The 21,669-nt window shown below is 41.4% G+C and overlaps 1 protein-coding gene across 2 annotated transcripts in view; it reads left to right on the top strand.

The window, feature by feature from the left end:
- Positions 1 to 21,669, top strand: part of SLC25A13 (solute carrier family 25 member 13) — a 1,915,284-nt gene that overhangs the window by 1,352,872 nt on the left and 540,743 nt on the right. For both annotated transcript variants that reach the window (XM_044065927.1, XM_044065926.1), the window contains exon 8: positions 8,725 to 8,818. In XM_044065927.1, coding sequence (XP_043921862.1) covers positions 8,725 to 8,818 — 94 coding nt within the window. The remainder of the gene's footprint in view (positions 1 to 8,724; positions 8,819 to 21,669) is intronic.

The raw sequence follows: 21,669 nt of genomic DNA, 5'->3' as shown, positions 1-21,669 counted from the left end.
GTGGAGTGGAGTGTAAAGTCACTGACATGATGTAAGCAGCAGTAGTTTGGTGTGCATGCCATTTTGTTCATCCACCCTAATGATGGCCATTTAAATGCTGTTCTGTGGAGGAAGAAGCAATCAAAATCAAGCTTTTTGGGTAGTTTGTTCCTTTATTTATAGTCGAAGGAGGTAGAGTAGCTTTCCTTTTGTACATATCATAAGCAGACCATGTTTTTAATTCTTCTCTAGAATCTGCTGTAAACTACTAGATTAGAACTATGTTAATAAAAGAGAATATGGTTGTAGTCGAGTTCATTCCAGTAAACCATTTGTATTTTTTAGACTGAAAATCTGGATATCTGCTAAATCTCCTGCCATTCCTCTGCAGTCTCTATTTTCACCAGCCACACGCCTTTTCTGCAGTCCACTTCTATAAGAAAGTGCCAGAAAGACTGCACCAACACACCTGTCAGTACACATTACCCCACCCAGTCAAGTGATGTTAAAGAGCCTCACGGAGCTCCTTTATGTTGAAATAAGGCATGTGATGGGGAAAGAGTAACTTAAATTTTTTGTGCTGTGCCCTCAGTTTATATTGTAATAAAAGGACTGCTCAAAAATGTCCCAGCTACTGTTTAGTGTTTTCACTGCTATAATTATCATGGCTGCTACTAAAAGAGATGGTAAGCTAGTAACATCCATTCATGGTCAGACAACAACCCCCCCCCCCCCCAAAGTTCTAATGCTTATATTGCCATGAGTACTAGGTAGCCTGTCTCCTCCTGTACTATTTAGTCACATCTGGCTTTTAATTTTAAATGACTATAATAGGTATTATTTCATTTTTATTATTTCATTTTGTTTGCCTTATTTTCTGTGGTAACCAGATTAGTCAATCCATGTGCATCAAGCTCCCTCAGCCATCCCAGGTGATTTAATTTATATTTAACTCTCCCTTCCACCTCCCAAAGTCCTCCCATGGAAGGTTTATGCATGTCTGCAGTTCACCAAACCTTTAATCTTATTGCACATATTCCTCCTTCCACAAGTACACAACATATCTAGTTGACAGTACCACTTTATAAACGTAGTTACTTAAAACCCCATGCTTGTCATTACTAATATTTCAGTTTAAGGGCTGTTTTTTTATAATCCCAGTTAGACAACAATTTATAGCACTGCACTTCCCTTCCAACCTTCATCAGTGCAGACCCTTCCTATAAATTTTTTTTAACATCTGTCCTAATTTCTGTATAATTACTCATATTCAACAACACAGAAACTTTAAAACTGTATCAGCCACCTCTTTTTAAAAGTTACTTGTTAGTTGCACTTCACTTTTGTATTTCATTATGTGCAGGCTTCTGCTGTGTCCATCTTTCAGCTGTCTCTCTTAACCCAGTCACTGAATGTTTGTTATCTTAGTATAGATGTTTCAGTTTGCAAGGTGGCATAAAGTGATAACAGCTTAAAAGGCTATCATACACTGTGCCTTGTGGCTAAAAAGTTACCCCCTCCCTCCATTTTATAAGGTGCCTCTGACTTCATAGAGTATGAGCAAGCTGTTCTTTATAGCTCGAGTAACTTGATGAGCACCAACTTTCATTCGCTTTTGACCACACTGAGCGGGGACTTAGCTGTGTTTTCGTGCACATGCATCAGTGATTGGTTCCAGCACTTGCTCATTTGTGGCCCACTTCATCCCCAGGCATGTCTACACTTATAAGACAGAAGCTTCTCTTCTTATGACTATATTTACACTTTGTTTTTGAACTTGCCTTACTTCATTCTGAAAGTCATCCCAAGTACCCAGCACCCATCTCCTGGTCTGCAGGTTACTCCACTCTATCCAAAACTATAACTGAATTATGATTAGGGCCGACATGGAACCTAAGGGCAACCAGAGGTGTCAGTGCTGTCCATCATCTGTTGGGGAGGAGTTATCTTACAACTTAAGCCAGTTTCACCCCTCCAGCCAGTTATGTGGTTGCATCCTGAGGGGCATGCATGCATTTAGAATGCATCCCCTTTGGAATATGCCCTCTCTGTACCTTTTATAGCATTCACTAGGGACTTAACCTTGGGCCCACCTGCTGTAATTCACAACTCTACAATGCCTGTCAGCCCACTCTTGGAGCATGAGTGTTTCACATGTGTAATCAAAGCATCAGTAATAATGTAACCTAGTTTTGTTGCTGAAGCCATTGCCATAAACCTGACATTCTAGCTATTACTGAGACCTGGTTTAAACCTACTACAGGAGATGGAGATAGTCCCCCCCCCATACGACATTGTCTGAGCAGATAGCATTATGAAAAGAGATGGAGGTTTATGCTTATTATTTCAAATGCACTTAATGTTAACCCTGTCTTAACTGTAGTATCTTTTAAACTCATCTAAAATCTTAGTTATAAATATAGTTCCTTAATTTCTTTTGACATCCAAAGGGCACTCAGCATAACAATCACTTGTATCCCATCACACCCAAACAATAAGAATATTTTCTACTACTGAAGATATTTTATCCTGGATCTGACACTGAACGTCATACCTTGTTACTGGCTGATGTAAACATGTTTTGGGCCAGTAATAACAGTAAAGTACACTGTTTTCACATAAATAGTAGACAGAGAGTAGCAAAGAAAACATTACTGATTGGATACTAATGACATGTACTAGTCACATTCCCTCTTCAGATACCTTAACAAATTACCTCAGTGACCATCATCCAGTCTTGTTGTCTGGAGTCAACAGAAAATCAACAAAAAAAATATTATTTTTAAGTGATTGTGAGCCAAAAGGCATTTTTAAGGACACTTTCAGTGAATTGCGTTGTCGCCTCACAGCAAGACGTTGTCCCGTTCGATTCTCAGCTAGAGCGTCTTCTGTGTGGAGGCATGCGTGAATGGGCATGCCTTCGTTGAAGGTTGTGTGTCAGAGCTGGCAACTCGGTACGTAAAAATCTACTGCCAATCATTAGCGGACCAGAGTTCCGCTGTGGCGACCCCTAACCGGGATAAGCCGAAAGACACAACAACAACAACAACAACAACAACAACAACAACTAAAACAATGAAAGTGGCACCTCTCAAATCTCTACCTGTCATCTTCTTTAACTGCACCTTCCTATCTTCATTTCTGTTGCACTCATACAAAAGGTATAATCCGTTACTGTCCCTTGGATGGAAATTGGGGTACTAATTTCAGTCAGGAACACAGCTTGGAAACATTGGAGAAGCTCTCAAGCAACCCAGTCCAGGTGAATTATAACATGGAAAAGCAAGCATATTTTCTTTTAACCATCAACTACTCCAGCATCAAACTAATTCAAACAGTACTGGACAAACATTAAGAAACTTATTAAAGCAGGGTGAAAACGCACCCAGTCCTTTCCCCAAAAATACTGTTATTATTATAATTATTTAAACTGCATATGTTTTGTTTTATTTTTGAAAATTGTAAACTTTGTTCTAAAAATGTTTTGTAATAATTTGGGGTTTACTATCATATGTGTGAAACGCTTTCCACTGAATGATCACATCTGTGAAAACTAACAACGAAAATAAAAACATCGGTCAGGCAAAGTAATGGAACTGGTAATGTTGACATGTCGTCATTCAACATACTTGACTTTACCCAGCATATCCTGCCTACAAGCCATTTCCAACTAATGTATTGCAGGGGGGGCAAACCCCCTGCACCCTATATCCCCTGCTAATTATATATACAAAATCCAAGATTACACTAGAGTGAGGAGATGGGTACATTTCCTGATTCCCACTGTACTGTGATCTCCAAGCACAACATCAACCACACAACAACGAATGCACACTAGCATTCGCTGTTGTGGGTCAACCATTTTCGGTTCGGCCTTCCATCAACTGGGAAATAACCTCTCAACTGTCCCAGTTTGACTGAATACCGTCCGAAATTTTGATCGTAAACCTAATTTGGAACTTTTTTCCCCCTTCATCCACTGAAAATGGGCTTCTACCCAGTCGGACTTTCCCGGTAATCAAATGTCAGTAAATAAATAAATATATATTAATATCTCCTTCACTTTCAGTAAGTATTTTACAAACATAGCTAATTCCTCTATGCAAAATAGTGACATTATACCGAACAACAGTAAGGTTCATTACTTGTTTGGTACACTGAGTCTTCTACAAGTAACTGCCAATCAGATAAAAAAAAACTACCTCACTAGCTCCTGACTTGCTCCTGTTTGATTATCTGAATATGTTCATATTGCATCTGACACAATAGCCTACTCTATTGTAATACAACTGAATCTTATGTTCCAGTTCTACGGAAGTAATGTTACATAATATCTCTTCATAACGGAGGCACAAAGAATTCCCTTAGTAATTCTTTTTAATTCTGTCTAATCAACAACAAACAGTAAAATGGTCCCAAACAGCCTCTATTTTTCTACCCAGTAGTATAACGTTGCGCAGGGTTCATTACTTGGACCGATTCTTTTCTGTATCTTAGTAAACTGACATGCATGCCAGGATTCCTGAACCCCTTGAGTACAGTATGCAGATGGCACCACTGTTATCCTTATTGCTAACTCCCTTAAGTCAGCTGGAACATTCCACACAGCGCCATTGTTATCCTTATTACTAACTCCATTAGTCAGTTGGAACATTCCACACAGCACAACTGTTATCCTTATTGCTAACTCCCTTAGTCATTTGGAACATTCCACACAGCACCACTGTTATCCTTATGGCTAACTCCCTTAGTCAGTTGGAACGTTGCACACAGCACCACTGTTTTCCTTATTGCTAACTCCCTTAAGTCAGTTGGAACATTCCACACAGCACAACTGTTATCCTTATTGCTAACTCCCTTAGTCATTTGGAACATTCCACACACCACCACCATTATCCTTATTGCTAACTCCCTTAGTCATTTGGAACTGTGGAACATTCCACACAGCACCACTGTTTTCCTTATTGCTAACTCCCTAAAGTCAGTTGGAACATTCCACACAGCACCACTGTTTTCCTTATTACTAACTCCCTTAAGTCAAGTAGGAACATTCCACACAGCACCACTGTTTTCCTTATTACTAACTCCCTTAGTCAGATGGAACATTGCACACAGCACCACTGTTATCCTTATTACTAACTCCCTTAGTTGGAACATTCCACACAGCACCACGTTATCCTTATTGCTAACTGGAACATTCCACACAGCACCACTGTTATCCTTATTACTAACTCCATTAGTCAGTTGGAACATTCAGCACAGCACCACAGTTAGCCTTACAGCACCACTGTTTTCCTTATTACTAACTCCCTTAAGTCAAGTAGGAACATTCCACACAGCACCACTGTTTTCCTTATTACTAACTCCCTTAGTCAGATGGAACATTGCACACAGCACCACTGTTATCCTTATTACTAACTCCCTTAGTTGGAACATTCCACACAGCACCACGTTATCCTTATTGCTAACTGGAACATTCCACACAGCACCACTGTTATCCTTATTACTAACTCCATTAGTCAGTTGGAACATTCAGCACAGCACCACAGTTAGCCTTATTGCTAACTCCCTTAGTCAGATGGAACATTCCACACAGCACCACTGTTTTCCTTATTACTAACTCCCTTAGTCATTTGGAACATTCCACACAGCACCACTGTTACCCTTATTACTAACTCCCTTAAGTCAGTTGGAACATTCCACACAACACCACCTGTTATCCTTATTTGCTAACTCCCTTAGTCAGTTGGAACATTGCACACAGCAACACTGTTTGCCTTATTACTAACTCCCTTAAGTCAGTTGGAACATTCCAAACAGCACCACTGTTATCCTTATTGCTAACTCCCTTAGCCAGGGAATTGTTATGGCTAGGCTTGTATAGGCCCTAGGGCCGATAGCCTAGTACCAACCTATGAACCTTAGTCAATTGGAACATTCCACACAGCACCACTATTATGCTTATTGCTAACTCCCTTAGTCAGTTGGAACATTCCACACAGCACCGCTGTTATCCTTATTCCACACAGCACCACTGTTATCCTTATTGCTAACTCCCCTAGTCAGTTGGAACATTCCACACAGCACCACTGTTATGCTTATTGCTAACTCCCTTAGTCAGTTGGAACATTCCACACAGCACCGCTGTTATCCTTATTCCACACAGCACCACTGTTATCCTTATTGCTAACTTCCTTAGTCAGTTGGAACATTCCGCACAGCACCACTGTTTTCCTTATTGCCAACTCCCTTAGTCATTTGGAACATTCCACACAGCACCACTGTTGTCCTTATTGCTAACTCCATTAGTCAGTTGGAACGTTCCGCACAGCACCACTGTTAACCTTATTGCTAACTCCCTTAGTCAGTTGGAACATTCCACAAATCACCACTGTTTTCCTTATTACTAACTCCATTAGTCAGTTGGAACATTCCGCACAGCACCACTGTTTTCCTTATTGCTAACTCCCTAAGTCATTTGGAACATTCCACACAGCACCGCTGTTATCCTTATTGCTAACTCCCTCAGTCAGTTGGAACATTGCACACAGCTTGACATTCAAAGCCTACCATTGGCTTACAGACTCAACTGCCTGTAAAACTAAGCTACTCATGTTGGCTCCAGTGAAATCTCAGTAATTTCACAAAAATACCAACTGAGCAAGTCTTCTATGTCAAATATTTAGGCATATTCACAGATCATAAGTCAGTCAAAAAGTATATTGACTATGTAACCTCAGAAATTCACTACAGAACTGAGTATATTACAATCAAAACCATACTTAACAGAAACAGCAGAACTAAGTACAGCCTAAACTTAGGTAGTACCCTCATTACTTTATGCCTCTTCTATTTTTACTAGAATTATAAAACCTCAGCTACCTAAGGTAGAGCAAACATACAATAAAGTTGCAAAATGTGCTAGTGTCCCTATCAAAACTCATCATCATAAAGCACTTCATAACATCAATTGGTTAAAATTAAAACACATTCTTACATTTAACCAGCTAAAATTCACATACAGAATTGTTTATGAACAAATGCCCAACCATCTCTAATTTACTTTCCAAATGTGTGCTGCACGGAGACCTAAACTATCAAACCCGAAACCTCCTGGAAGTTATCAAAATCAAGCAACCAATTTGGTGATTTTCCGTATTCTGTTCATGTAGCCAAGCTGTGGAATTTTCCATTCCCCCCAGACCTTAGACACTAGAGTTAACCTAAAACACTTCTCTTCAATGTAAAAACCTAACTTCTCTTGTACCTATCTTTGTACCTGAATTTCTTCTCCATACATCCGCTCTCCAAGTCCTATCCATCCTGGCTTCTCCATCTCTTCTTCTACCTCCTTTAACCACTGTCTACATTCTTAACCTTATATTCAGCTGCTGTCAAATTATTGCTATATTTAGTTATAGCTATATTTACTGATGTGTTCTGTTTATGTGCATATGTGTTTTGTACTCGTTTTGGTTATGCATTAAAGAGTGTTTAAATACATTTGATTTTTTTTACACTTATGTTGTATAACTGGAGATTTTCTAATCTAGCCATGTCTGAAAATTGATTTTTACCTCTGTCTGATTGTTTCCAGTCAACAAATGGAGATAAATAAATGAATAATGTAGGACTATTTTCAATATCTTTCCTTAGACTACAGGAAAGGTAATATTAAAAGAACTAAAAGCTTGCAGGTTTTTCAGAAGTATAGACAACACAGTGAATGTGCTTTTTTTCAACAGTAAGAAATGATAGCAGTTAGTGATCCAAACAGGAACCTGGAAGACACGCACTTAAATGAAAACAAGACAAAGTACCTGTTAGCAATGATTGCGGGTATATGAAATGACCTACTAAAGCAAGTTTGAGAAGCACATACTGGTCTTGAAACACAGCCATTTGCAGATTTTTCACATAGAGAATCATGTGATAAAACTGATGGTATGGTTCTCGTGAGATAGGAGGCTTAATATCCATTGTATTATTGAGGGTCTTATAGATCCCTGTAAGTTCATAGATAGCCAAGTACTAGACAAGCTACCTTTGTGGGCTGTGTTCAGCCTCACCAATTTCTCTTTGGTGCTTGAATTAACCTATCCCATATGGTGTTAGATTGGCCTTACTCATCTCATGGTCGATAATTGTATATTACCCCTAATGAGAATAACTGGGATCATATCATGATAATTTGAGGGGACACATGCAGGGAATAAAGCATTTAGAAGCTGCCTCTGTCCAGTAGTAGTACAATGTGACAGTCATGGGGTCAATTTTCTGTTACTCATTCCTAGATCCAAGTTGCACTTGACTATGAACAGGAATGAGCTTTGTTTTGCATGGATGGGGAGTCTACTCCGGAGCAGCAGCATCCCCTGCGGGATATACCCTTCCCTCCAAACCGTTATGCTGATGTTGCAGAAGACGTTTAGATTTTTAGACTATTTATGCTGCCATTTGACTTGCTGACATGCAGTAGGTCTGTCATTATTGGGTCAGAAGATGCATTGTATGCCAGACACAGGTCACCTCTTAGCAGTGTGTCAGCTACTGAGTATAGTGACAGGGCTTTGTGTCATTCCATGTAGGACATATTATTTAGGTGTTGTATCTTTTTAGTAAGGTATCCCTGTTACCTGTTAAGACCTGTTTTGTCTTCATTTTGAATCTGTGTACATATGTATATTTTTGAAGTTAGGTGAAGAGAACACTTGAGTCTGAACCATTATGTTTGTGTCTTTGCAGAGGAATTTGTTCTTGTTGCACAGAAATTTGGCCAGGTGACACCAATGGAAGTTGACATTTTGTTTCAGTTAGCAGATTTGTATGAACCACGTGGGTGAGTACAAATTACATTGATACCTTCCTTATGCCCATCTGAATAAAATGCGTTGCCATTTTTATGTTATTGTCATTGTAGTGATTATTTTCTAGCTTTGTCTCATTAAAAGCGAGCCTTTAAATGTCAGTGACTTCGGTTTCAGTTTGTTTTATTCGGTTAGAGCCCTCATACATTTACATATTTGCAGTTAGCAGAGCATACCACAAAGTTAAGAGTACATTTTTGCAACTGCTTTGCCATGGTGAAGAGTGATCCCAGGTCAAACTCCTGCCGAACACTGTGCAGGTATCTGTTGTAATGGCTGTGCTCTGCACAATGCACAAATGTTCTTTTGTCAATGCAGTTACCTAAAAAGCGTGAGTTGTGTGAGACTTTGTACACTATGTTAGTCTAGTTACATTTACAGTTACCATTTTCTTAGTGGTGGAAGCATTCATTACAAAGTGGTGTCAGTGCTTCAGACTTCATGAAATCATCCCATAATCATTTGCTCACTTGTATCCTTCAAGCCATAATTTCTTTCTCCTGAACGTCACTTTTTCACATCTTCACTGACCCAATTAAGTTGTTCCATCACTTTTAGTAAAATTAAACTTGTACATGTACAGGCCAGTGGTTTAAGGTATGTAGCCAGAAGATTCATGCCTTAAACTGATTGGTCCATGCATCCATACATACATGGGAAGAGCTCATTTATTTGTTATTTATTGTTTTGTTGACCAGGTTAGTCTCATTAGGCTAGTGGCCTCTTTTCAGGTGAGACCCAATGCTGTATTTATACAGCTAGGGTAAATTTGGCCAAGGCATTCTCCAACTCTTTATGATAGGTGCCATGTGATCTCTTATAAGCACATGAGCTGCCACCAATTCAGTCAGATGCGACCCCAGTTTAATGTCTCGTGTGAAGAACGACAAACTCAGGAGGTGAGGGGGATTGGGAAAGGAGTCTCTAACCTGTAGTCCAGACTGCTGCTTACGCTCAGCCCTGTTACCCTTTCCCCCCTTGTTATTTGTTCCCAATACCTTGATTCTTTTTCTAAATTTCTCCAGTAAATTCCAGCCCCTTATTGTCTACTTTCTGTAACCCTGCTTTCAGTCACCTCTTTCTGCATTCCCGCACAAGCTTATTTTTTTAATATTTTCTGCTACCTTATAAATATAATATTCTGTATGGTTGCTGTTCTTCTTAAGAGCCTGCTTCCAAACTCCTGTTCTGTCCTTATTTCTTGAACCCCCTCCCAATTTCCTTAATCATTTTTTTCCACCTTAATTCTAACCTTATGAACCTTAACGCCAGAGCTCTAAAGTATCCATTCAAATCAGGTAGTCATAAGCTGCCTTATTCTGTGTGGTGAATTAACTTATCTCAGTTCACTTTTTTCCAGAGAAAAATGTTTCTTAAAATAAAAGCATAACTATTTATAATATTTACAAATATCCGATAAGGGTGTAACTTAATCCCACTTATTGCATAACATTTTTCATGCTTTCTTTATCTGTTTTAGTTAGCATTTTCATTAATACTTTCTAATAACAGTTTCAGTCTTTTCCATTATTTAAAATTTGGAATATTTCCCACACTTATTCTTCCTGCTCTGTCCTGTCCTGTTCATAACCGTAATGTTTTACTTCAACACCTTACCTATAATTGCTGTTCTTCCTCTTGATTTCATGTTACTGATGTTGTAATTGACATATATAAAATTGCATCTATTCATTGTTATCATTCTATATACTGTAAATGTTTTTATATATCTTGTACCCACAATTGTGAGCTGCATCTGTTTGTACTGTGCAATATATTGCCTTGTGTTATATGCAGAGCTATTCTTCCTGGGCCTCTGCTGAAAATGGGTGCTGTTTGCCCAGACAGACTTCCCAGTTAACAGATGTCAATAAATAAATTTGTTCTCAAGAGTAATAGAACACATTTCTTTGTTACATGCAAACATGGCTAAGTTAAAGAATTCAGTAAAGGCTGGAGGTGATAATTTTTCTTGCTGTAGCCGACACTAAAGAGTACTGTGATTATACGTCCAGAAATTGGGAATTCTGTTAATCCACTGGCTATCATTGGCTATCATAATGGTTATCTAGACAGTAGAATTGAGACTAGCGTATAACTTTCTGTCTTGGGAAATCCATTTCTTCCTTATTCTATGTCCTAATTTGAATTGCATAGGGTATTTGATGGATGACATAAGACATTTAGAAGAATTTTTTTATTGTTGTTTTTACATTAGTCTGAATAATGTATGATATTCTGAGTAATAATATTTTTATTAAGATTAGTCTGTCTTCAAAGGCGAAAAATTAAGTATCTGTGTATTGATTATTGTTTTGATTTCATCAATTACTGTATTATAATTATTTTTTTATAATAGAATCTAGATTTTTCAGAATGTATATTCCTAAATATGCTACACATTTTTATTGAACCCAGCTTTTATCTGTTTAACCCTTCATTGTCCATTTGATTGATCAGCAAAGTGTCTGTAATTAAATATCTTCAGATAGATTCTAATTCATTTTTATCACCTGTATTAACTTCACACATTACATAGTACCATGAGTTTACATATGCTTATAAAAGAAAAAAAGCATTTTAAAGATTTTTTTTCATGCGTTATGGTTTCTTTTTTAATAGTCGATCTGATGTTGTTAATCTTCATTCATTCCTTACTGATGGGTTATCAGTTCCATCCTCGGAGTCAGTGCCGTACCAAGCTCGTGTCAGCCAAAAAACTCTCAAGCTAAGATTGCCCATAGTGCCTGTCTCCCCATTACCCCAGATCTCGTTTGCCACCTACTTGTGAGGACGTGTCAAACCATTCACTCTCAGCTAAGTGTTTATTTCTTGATTAAACCCTTATCTGTTTTCATAATAGCTACCGGTTTTCTTTAAAAATGCTTTGTGTGTGTATATATATATATATATATATATATATATATATATATATATATATAGATATAGATATCTCTCTAGTGCCATTACCAATCTCGGTATTCTTTACCTTACCTTCGTTGGTAATTCCCGCCCTTTACCCTCTGAGGTAATTCTTGGGAATACTATTGTTGGTATCTTCCTTTCTTCCCTTTCTTGTTAATCATTGGTTCTTTGATGTTAGTGGAAGAACGTTTTTGCTGATTGTGTGTGAATTTAAAGATGTTCATTGTGTTGCCCTGCTGCAGTCATCACACTCTGGTTATCCTGCCGTCAGGCGGTCCCGCAGTCGGTCTGAATTCCAAAGTCTTGGTCCGACGTCGGTTGCTGTCGCTTCTTCCCTGACGTCAGTGCGCCAGGGGTATATAAGAAGCATCCGACGCCATTTTCTTCAGTCTTTCTTGCCGCGCGGTGCCCGAAGCAGAAGCAGTTCGCAAGTGCCGGTCGGCCGACACCTGAGATTTTCGAATCGAATTTCAGTCCGAAGTCTTCAAAGCTAAGTACCCCATTGGGGAACCTTTTCTTGCCTCAGTCCAATGTCAGAAAAAGTTAATAATTGCATTTCTTGTGGGAAGCAAATACCTCATAAGGACTTTCATTCTTTTTGTATACCTTGCGTAGGCCCAGACCACGACGTCACTGGTTGTCAGTTTTGTGCTAGGTTCAATAAGCGAACTATAAAGCGACGCTTTGATTTCGCATGACACTACTTCGGTAGGAAATTTAATTACACTATGCCGTCGGAGCAACCGACTACCGGCGTGCATAAAAAACGCAAAGATAAAGACAGGCAGCCTAGATCCAAGCCAGACTCTGAGGCCTCGGCTGGGCTGGTCGCCGGTTCTCCAGTTTTCAGTGAGGCACCTACGCAGCCCCTGCCGACTGCAGAATTGGAACCCCAGACCGCTTCGGATTCTCAAGCAGAGAGTTCTAGGCCGACACAGCTATTTTCTTTAGGTCCTACCGACGACATTGCAGAAGGAGAAGCCGGTGCTGTGGAAACACCTTCGGTTTCAGAAGGTGTCTTCAGACCGACTACTCTCACCATAAAATCTTATGCTAAGCTTAAGACTCCTCTAAAACCAAAAAAGACTGCACATCAGTCTCCAGTTCAAGGCCCCATGCCTAAGAAACAGATGCTTAAAATGGCTGAAGATTTGATTTCTTTAATCAGGGGTTCCCAACCCCCCCCCCCGACAAAAGGCCTAGACAAGAGGAGGATTATGCCTCATCTGATCAAATGTCTGTTTCCTCAGGCTCCTCTGAGGAACAGGATTACTCCTTTCCCCCTTATGAAGATTCTGATGCTGAAGATTCCATTCCCTCAGCTTCTCCCCCTGAAGACTATTCCTTTGGGGAAACCTTACATGCCATGAGGGAACATTTCCACTGGGAAGGTCAGGACTACTCCGACTCAAAGAAAAGGCTCCGAGAGTTTCTTTTACTCCCCCAGCACAGACCACTTGCTATCCCTCCAGTTTTAGACATTGTGGATGATGTTTACTTAGAATCTAGTCTAAATCCAGATTCTCTGCCTCCTGCTCCAGCCAAACCAGATAGATGTTATAGAGTGCTTGACTCACACAAATTCCTTTACAAAAGCCCTGTTGCTGACCCAGAGACAATCTCCCAGGGTGCCAAAGGGGCTAAGGCTTCTATGGCTAAAAATCCTGTACCCTCTGAAAGGGACTCCAGAGCACTAGATAGGTGGGGAAAGAAGGTTTACACCTCAGCTACTCTAGCTATGAGAGCACTAAATTGTCAATTTCACATGTTTAAATACCAGCAATTCCTAATGTCTCAAATAAAACAAAAAATGAGCACGCACCTTCAACAGTCTGAATTCAAGGAAATGCAGGATCTGTTGCATGCAGCTGAACAGGTGGGCAAACATACTTTACAATGTGGATTTGATTCCTTGGAAGCTTCCTGTAGAGCAGCTGTTACTGGGTCTGTTATACGTAGGCATGCTTGGTTAAAGGAACAAACTCTGCCTGATCATGTTAAAGCAAAGTTACTAGATGCACCCTTACAGCAGGATGTCTTATTTGGGGTTAAAGCAGAAGAGGTTTTAAAGAAAATGGAGGATAAGGCAAAATCTATGCAGACGGTCAAAGATTTCTTACAGATACAACCCCCACGCTTCAACAGAAATTGGCCAACAAAAAATTGGTCCTTTCCAGCTTCTGACAGACCGCAGAGGGGTAAATACAGGCACCCAAGGGGCAGAGGACAAGCACAAATCCCTTACAAACCTCGCCAATGGGGCACTGCAACACAGAAGGGAGGAGAAGACAGGTCCCAAACTACTAGAAGGCAAACACAATGACTTAAACCTCAAACTGCCGAGCAAAACTCTCTTGGCAGCTCCCTTGGGAGGAAAATAACATTTTTTACAGACAACTGGCGCATCGTCACAAAGAACAAATGGGTCCTAGACATTATCTCACAAGGATACAGATTCCATTTCCACACCTTGCCAAGGATAAAAGGAATGCCAAACCTGCCACAAAATCAATGGGCAGAAGCACAAAAACAAATTACAGCTCTCATGGACATGAGAGCCATTCAACTGGTACCTACTCAGGAGCAAGGCCAAAGATTTTACTCAAAGCTCTTTCTAGACCCCAGAAAGGACAATGCTTGGAGACCCATTCTGGACCTTTCAATTCTAAACACCTTCTTGCAAGTACCCAAATTCAAGATGCTAACACTACAGCAGCTTCTTCCCATGTTGGGCAAGAAAGCTTGGCTAGTAACGTTGGACCTCAAGGAGGCATACCCGCATGTCCCTATCAGACAAAATTGCAGAAGATACCTCCGTTTCATTGCAGGTTCAACCCATTAACAATTCTCTGCACTGCCCTTTGGCTTATCTACTGCACTCAGAGTCTTCACAAAATGCCTGGCACCAGTAATTGCATACTGCAGACAAAGAGGAATTCAAATATACCCATACCTGGATGACTGCCTCATCCAAACAGAAAGCAAGGACATTCTCTTAAAGCATCTGGCTTTTGTAAAACACCTTTTAAGTTGCCTAGGGTACACAGTAAACGAAAAGAAATCAAAACTAGTGCCCTCACAAAATATGACATTCCTGGGTGCCAGCTTGAATACAATGGCCCAGATGGCTTATCTGACGCCAGACAAACAGCTACAACTAACTCAATACTTCAAAACAATGGCAACAGAGACCCAACTCCCTGCAAGAAAAATTCTGCAGGTCTTGGGCTTCATGGCATCTTGCATACTACTAATACCATTTGCAAAACTGCATATGAGGAAAATTACAATGGTACCTAAAAAGCGTATGGACTCAACACAGCCACAGCTTGGAAATAATGATACCTCTCATTCCCTGCCTTCAACAGGAGTTTCTATGGTGGTCACAGGCATGTCACCTCAACAAGGGTCAGCCTTTCACCTTACCCCCAGCCAGGCAAACTATGACAACAAATGCATCGGACTATGCTTGGGGGGGCACACATGGCAGGACGGTGCGTTCAAGGCATATGGACTGCAGATCAAAGGAATCTGCACATCAATCAAAAAGAAATGCTAACTGTACAGAATGCCCTGACAGCCTTCAAGGACCTCTTACATCCAGGATAGCTTATAATAAGGACAGACAACACCACAGTAATGTGGTACATAAACAGACAAGGGGGTACACACTCCTACCCTCTATGCAGGCAAGCAATGTCCTTGTGGGACACAGCACTGGCTTAACAAGTTCAATTACAAGCTCAATTCCTGCCAGGAAAAAAGAACACATTGGCAGACGACCTAAGCAGAAACATCATGGATCCCCACAAGTGGAAACTGGATCCACAAGTATTTGCAATGATAACTCAAAAATGGGGGCGCCCAGACATAGACCTGTTTTCCAACCCCCAAAAGTATCAGCTATCAAAATTTTGCACAAGGACTTTTCACCATCAAGCTTGGAAAGTGGACGCACTCTCATTCAGTTGGAAAATGCTAACAGTATATGCCTTCCCTCCATTGCCCCTTCTCACAAAGGTGCTGCTGAAAGTCAGGATGGAGAGACCCCGAATGATACTCATTGCCCCAGACTGGCCACGCCAGCACTGGTACCCACTATTAAGGAACATGGCCCAGGGCCCACCATGGATTTTACCACAAATTCCTCATCTGCTCACACAGCAAGGCAGTCAGATACTACACAGCCAGCTCAAAACCTTAAATTTGGCTGCATGGCAGATCACCTAAGCAACCAGCCAGCTCCTCTTTCACAAGCTGTTATGGATGTTATTCTGGAGGCCAGGAGGCCCAGCACCAGGAAAGCCTACTCGACACCACAAATTCCTCATCTGCTCACACAGCAAGGCAGTCAGATACTACACAGCCAGCTCAAAACCTTAAATTTGGCTGCATGGCAAATCACCTAAGCAACCAGCCAGCTCCGCTTTCACAAGCTGTTATGGATGTTATTCTGGAGGCCAGGAGGCCCAGCACCAGGAAAGCCTACTCAGACAAATGTAAAAGATTTTGCGCCTGGAACCAAGCTAAAGGCCAAAATACCCTTCAGTCGGACATACCTCAGATTCTACAATATTTAACTGAGATGTTACACAAAGGACTTTCTTTTTCATCTATTAAAATCCACGCCTCAGCTATTTCAGCTCACTACAACACGGATCCTCCCTTATTTTCACATCCACTTCTAAGGCAGTATCTCAGAGGGGCCAAAAACATTAGGCCTCCCAGGATAGCGTCAACACCTACTTGGGACCTCAATTTTCTTCTGGAAAAACTAACGCTACCACCTTTTGAGCCAGCTTTCTCAGCTGACTTAAAGTTTATATCATGGAAGACTGCCCTACTGCTAGAAATTACTTCAGCCAGAAGAGTCTCAAAGCTACAGGCACTAATGGCAGTAGAGCCTTTCCTCATTTTTCATCAAGACAGAGTTTCTCTACGAACTAACCCCTCCTTTATGCCAAAGGTGGTATCCAGTGTGGCTCTAAATCAAACCATCCATTTACCCACCTTCTTTCCAAATCCATAGAACAAAGGAGAAAGACTCCTGCATTCCTTGGGCATTCACAGGCAACTACGTTACTACTTGGATAAAACTAAGGTTTTCAGAAAATCTGACCAGCTTTTTGTATCCTATGCTACAGCATCACAAGGAAAGGCTATCTCAAAACAGACCATTTCCAAATGGGATAGGACATTGCATACATTTTTTCTACACCCATCATGGAAAACCAGTTCCTGCTAGCATAAGGCCCCACTCTACCAGGGCAGCAGCTACATGTACAGCCTTCCTCAGGGGGGTGCCAACCAAGGATATTCTGGAAGCTGCAACTTGGAGTTCAGTACACACCTTCACCAAACACTATCACTTACCACTTTACTCTAAGACTAGAGCTGGCTTCGCCACTGCAGTTTTGCAGGGCCTTCTAGCCTCCTCTAACCCTGTTTGACTCCAGCTCCCATCCTTAGCTTTGGGATTCTACCCAAGTGTGATGACTGCAGCAGGGTAACACGATGAACATAGTGCAGTTTTGTACCTACCATAAATGTAGATGTTCGAGTGTATACCCTGCTGCAGTCCAGGTTACCCTCCCTCCATCCCCTCTGATCTAACTAAAGCTTTTCAATACCTTAAAATCTGTTACAAACTTTGTGGTGTATTTGCGTATAGCTGGAGGGATGTTTTGTTTGTGCTAAACTTTTATTATTTGTGCTAAACTTTTATTATTGGTACTATCTTCTGACCACCTTTTGGGGGGGCACCTGACTTCTGGGGCAAGAAAAACTGAAGAAAATGGCGTTGGATGCCTCTTATACCCCTGGCACACTGACGTCAGGGAAGAAGTGACAGCAACCGACGCCGGACCAAGACTTTGGAATTCGGGACCGCCTGAAGGCAGGACAACCCGAGTGTGATGACTGCAGCAGGGTATACACTCAAACATCTACATTTATGGTAGGTACAAAACTGTACTTTACTTGTTGTGATAGCATGTTTACAAAAAAAATAAAAAGTTGGTTTATCTTGCCTTTCGCACCTTGTAAATGGCAATTATGTGTGATAAAAAAAGGCACTTCAGGATGATGTTCTTCATCTCACATTGCTGCAGTCCTTACACTTGGGTAGTCCGCTGTCCTCGGTCGGCCCGAATATCAAAGTATAAGACTGACGTCGGTCAAGGCGCATTAGACTGACATCAGGGCGTCAGGGTACAAATGCGCATGACCGACGTCATATCCTCAGTCTTTTTTGCCGCATGGTCCGATGCAGAAGCAGCGTTGCAAGTGCCGTTCGCTCTGAAATTTTCAATTCGGAGTTTCAGACCGAGTCAAAGTTGGCTAAGTACCCCGTTGGGGAATATTTTAGTTTTTTCTTGCCTCAGTGGTTTACCGGATGTCAGAAAAAGTGAATAACTGTATTTCTTGTGGGAAACAGATACCGCATAGAGATTATCATACTTTGTGTTGCATTGCTTTCTGTTATTCCCATCATGGCAAGGAGGTTCCAGCTGGGATTAGGCCTCATTCCACTAGGGCTACTGCCACTTCAACAGCTTTTTTAAGGGGGGTGGCAACTAAAGATATCTTGGAGGCAGCTACCTGGAGTTCAGTGCATACTTTCTCTAAGCATTATCATCTTCCACTTTACTCTAAATCTAGGGCTAGTTTTGCCACTGCTATTTTACAGGGCATTTTGGCAGCCCCTGCTAATTTATAGTTGTGCCATCCTCCCTTACCTCTGCTTTGGGATTCTACCCAAGTGTAAGGACTGCAGCAATGTGAGATGAAGAACATAGTACAGTTTTGTACCTACCATAAATGTAGATGTTCGAAGATCCACATTGCTGCAGTCCAATTTACCCTCCCTCCTTCCCCTCTGTAGTTAGAGGCGGTTGTGTGGGTTGGATTGTAAATATTGTGTATATTGTATATATTGTACATATTATTAGTGCTAGGGTGGTTGGTTGGTTGTTTGTTGTCTTTGGGTTTTTGACCTTTCTTGTTAGGGTCTTCTGACATCTGGGGCAAGAAAAGACTGAGGATATGACGTCGGTCATGCGCATTTGTACCCTGACGCCCTGATGTCAGTCTAATGCGCCTTGACCGACGTCAGCCTTATACTTTGATATTCGGGCCGACCGAGGACAGCGGACTACCCAAGTGTAAGGACTGCAGCAATGTGGATCTTTGAACATCTACATTTATGGTAGGTACAAAACTGTACTTTCTTCATGTTTCACTGTTGCAGTCATTACATTTGGGTAATCTGCTGGCAGGTTGCCCTCAGTCGGCCTGATAAAGTCTTGGGTCATGCATCGGTTGCTGTCCCTTCTTCCATGACGTCAGGTCATCAGGGGTATAAAACATGCAGCCGACGCTGGGAAGAAATAGCCAGGGAATTGTTATGGCTAGGCTTGTATAGGCCCTAGGGCTGATAGCCTAGTACCAGCCTATGAACCTATGAATTACATCAGTCTTTCTTGCCGTGTGGTGCCCGAAGCAGAAGCAAGTTCGCAAGTGCCAGTCGGCCGACTCCTGAAATTTTCGCTTTCGAGTTTCAGAACCAAAGTCTTCAACTTAAAGCTAAGTACCCGATTGGGGAAACTTTTTCTTGCTCCTTACTGATGTCAGTAAAAGTTAATAATTGCATTACTTGTGGAAAGTAAATACCTCATAAAGATTTTCATTTGTACTGTATTCCTTGCCTAGGCCCTGACCACGGTGTAGCTTGCTGTCGGTTTTGTGCTTTATTTAATCAGCGCACTATCTGTTGTTGGTACATTTTTGCCTCTAAATATTTCAGTTCTCGGTTTAATTATCCAGAAATGACGTTGGTTAGCCATCCAATTACTGGGATTTCGAAAAAAGCAAAGATAAAGACAGAGACAGGCCGTCGAGGTCCAAAACGGCCAACAACGCTTCTCCTAAGCCAGTCGACAGTTCGCCGGTGCTCAGTGAGGTGTTTCGCAGCACCTGATACCCGCTACTTCTGACTCGCAGGCCTCTACTGAGACCCATTCGGAGTCCGGTAAGCTGCAAGATACTTCACCTATGGAATCCGCAGATGTCTGTACCTTGGATGGGTCTGGAGCCACTGTGCAGGCACCGGGTTCTGAGGGTGTATTCAGGCCTACAGACTTGCATATTAAACTGACTCCACCTTCAGTACTAAGGCCTAAATCTCAATCTGTGTCTAAAAGAACAACGCCCAGGCCACATGTTCAGGCCCCTATGCCTAAAAAACATATGATCAAAATTGCTGAAGATCTAATTTATCTAATCAGGGATAGTCACCCCCCCCCCCTTCAAAGAGGCCTTGGGCTGAGCTTGACTATGAATCTTCTGATCAGGACTCTGTTTCTTCTGATTCTTCTAATGACCTGGATTTGTCCATACCTACTTATGAGGATTCTGATACAGAGGATTCCATTCCCTCTGCTTTCCCCCCTGAGGACTTTTCTTTTGGGAAAACTTTACATACCTTAAGGGAGCATTTCCACTTGGAAAGTCAGGAATTTTCTGATTCAAAAAAGAGGCTTAGGGATTTTCTTCTTCTACCTCAGTGCGGTGGTGGTGCTGCGGTAGCGTTGTCGCCTCACAGTCAGACGCTGTCCGGTTCGATTCTCAGCTAGAGCATCTTCTGCGTGGAGACATTTGTGAATGGGCGTACCTTTGTTGAAGGTTGTGCATCAGGGCTGGTAACTCGGCACGTAAAAATCAACTACCAATCATTAGCGAAACAGAGTTCCGCTGCGGCGATCCCTAACCGGGAAAAGCCGAAAGACACAACAACAACAACCTCAGCATAGGCCTTTGGCTATATCTCCTGTACTAGACATTGTTGATGATGTGTTTTCGGAATCCAGTATGGCCCCTGATTTCCTGCCTCCAGCTCCTACTAAACTTGACAGATACTACAGGGTTCCTGAGTCCCACAATTTCCTTTTCAAAAATCCTGTTGCAGATCCTGAAACCATTTCTCAGGGGCCTAAGGGCATTAAGGCTTCTTCTGCTAAAAATCCTACTCCTTCTGATAGAGACTCCAGGGCGCTGGATAGATGGAGTAAAAAGGTTTATACTTCTGCAACCTTGGCAATCAGGGCTTTAAACTGCCTATTTCATATGTTAAAATATCAACAGCATATTATTGGACTGCTTAAACAAAAAATTATGTTGATTTCTGACTGTGTGGAAAATAAAGATTTAATGGATTTATTGCATTCTGCTGAACAAGTTGGAAAACATACTTTGCATTGTGGTTTTGATTATTTAGAGGCCTCTTGCAGGGCTGCTGTTACTGGGTCTGTGCTTAGAAGGCATGCTTGGCTTAAGGAGCAATCTCTGCCTGATCATGTTAAAACGAAATTGTCAGATGCTCCTTTAAATCAGGTTTTAAAAAAGATGGAAGATCAAGCTAAATCTATGCAAACTGTAAAATATTTCTTACAAGTGCAACCTCCAAGATTTAGTAGGCACTGGCCTACTAAGAATTGGTCCTTTCCAGCTCCTTCCAGATCCTCTCAAGCCAAACCCAGACAGACCAAAAGCACCAGGTTTCAGTCCCAGGGGACTCTCAGAACTAAGCAATGGGGGGGGGGGGGGCTCCACTTCCAAATCTGGAAATAACAAGACACCCCCTATGGTAAACAGTCTCAATGACTTTCCTTTAAAATTACCAAGCACTTACCTTTTAGCCACCCCTTTGGGGGGAAAGATTGCTCTTCGTGCAAAAAAATGGGAACTCGTAACCCAGGACAAATGGGTTTTAAATATAGTGCCCCAGGGATACAGATTTCATTTCCACACATTGCCAACACCAAACGGGTGGCCAGACCTGCCCCCAAATCAGTGAGCAGAGGCTCAAAAAGAAGTACTTTCCCTCTTAAACATGGGGGCT

Source organism: Protopterus annectens, chromosome 3.part0 (assembly GCF_019279795.1).
Source record: "Protopterus annectens isolate FY-2018-M chromosome 3.part0, PAN1.0, whole genome shotgun sequence".
In the NCBI taxonomy this organism is placed as follows: domain Eukaryota; kingdom Metazoa; phylum Chordata; order Ceratodontiformes; family Protopteridae; genus Protopterus; species Protopterus annectens.
This window is presented reverse-complemented; position numbering and strand designations above follow the sequence as displayed.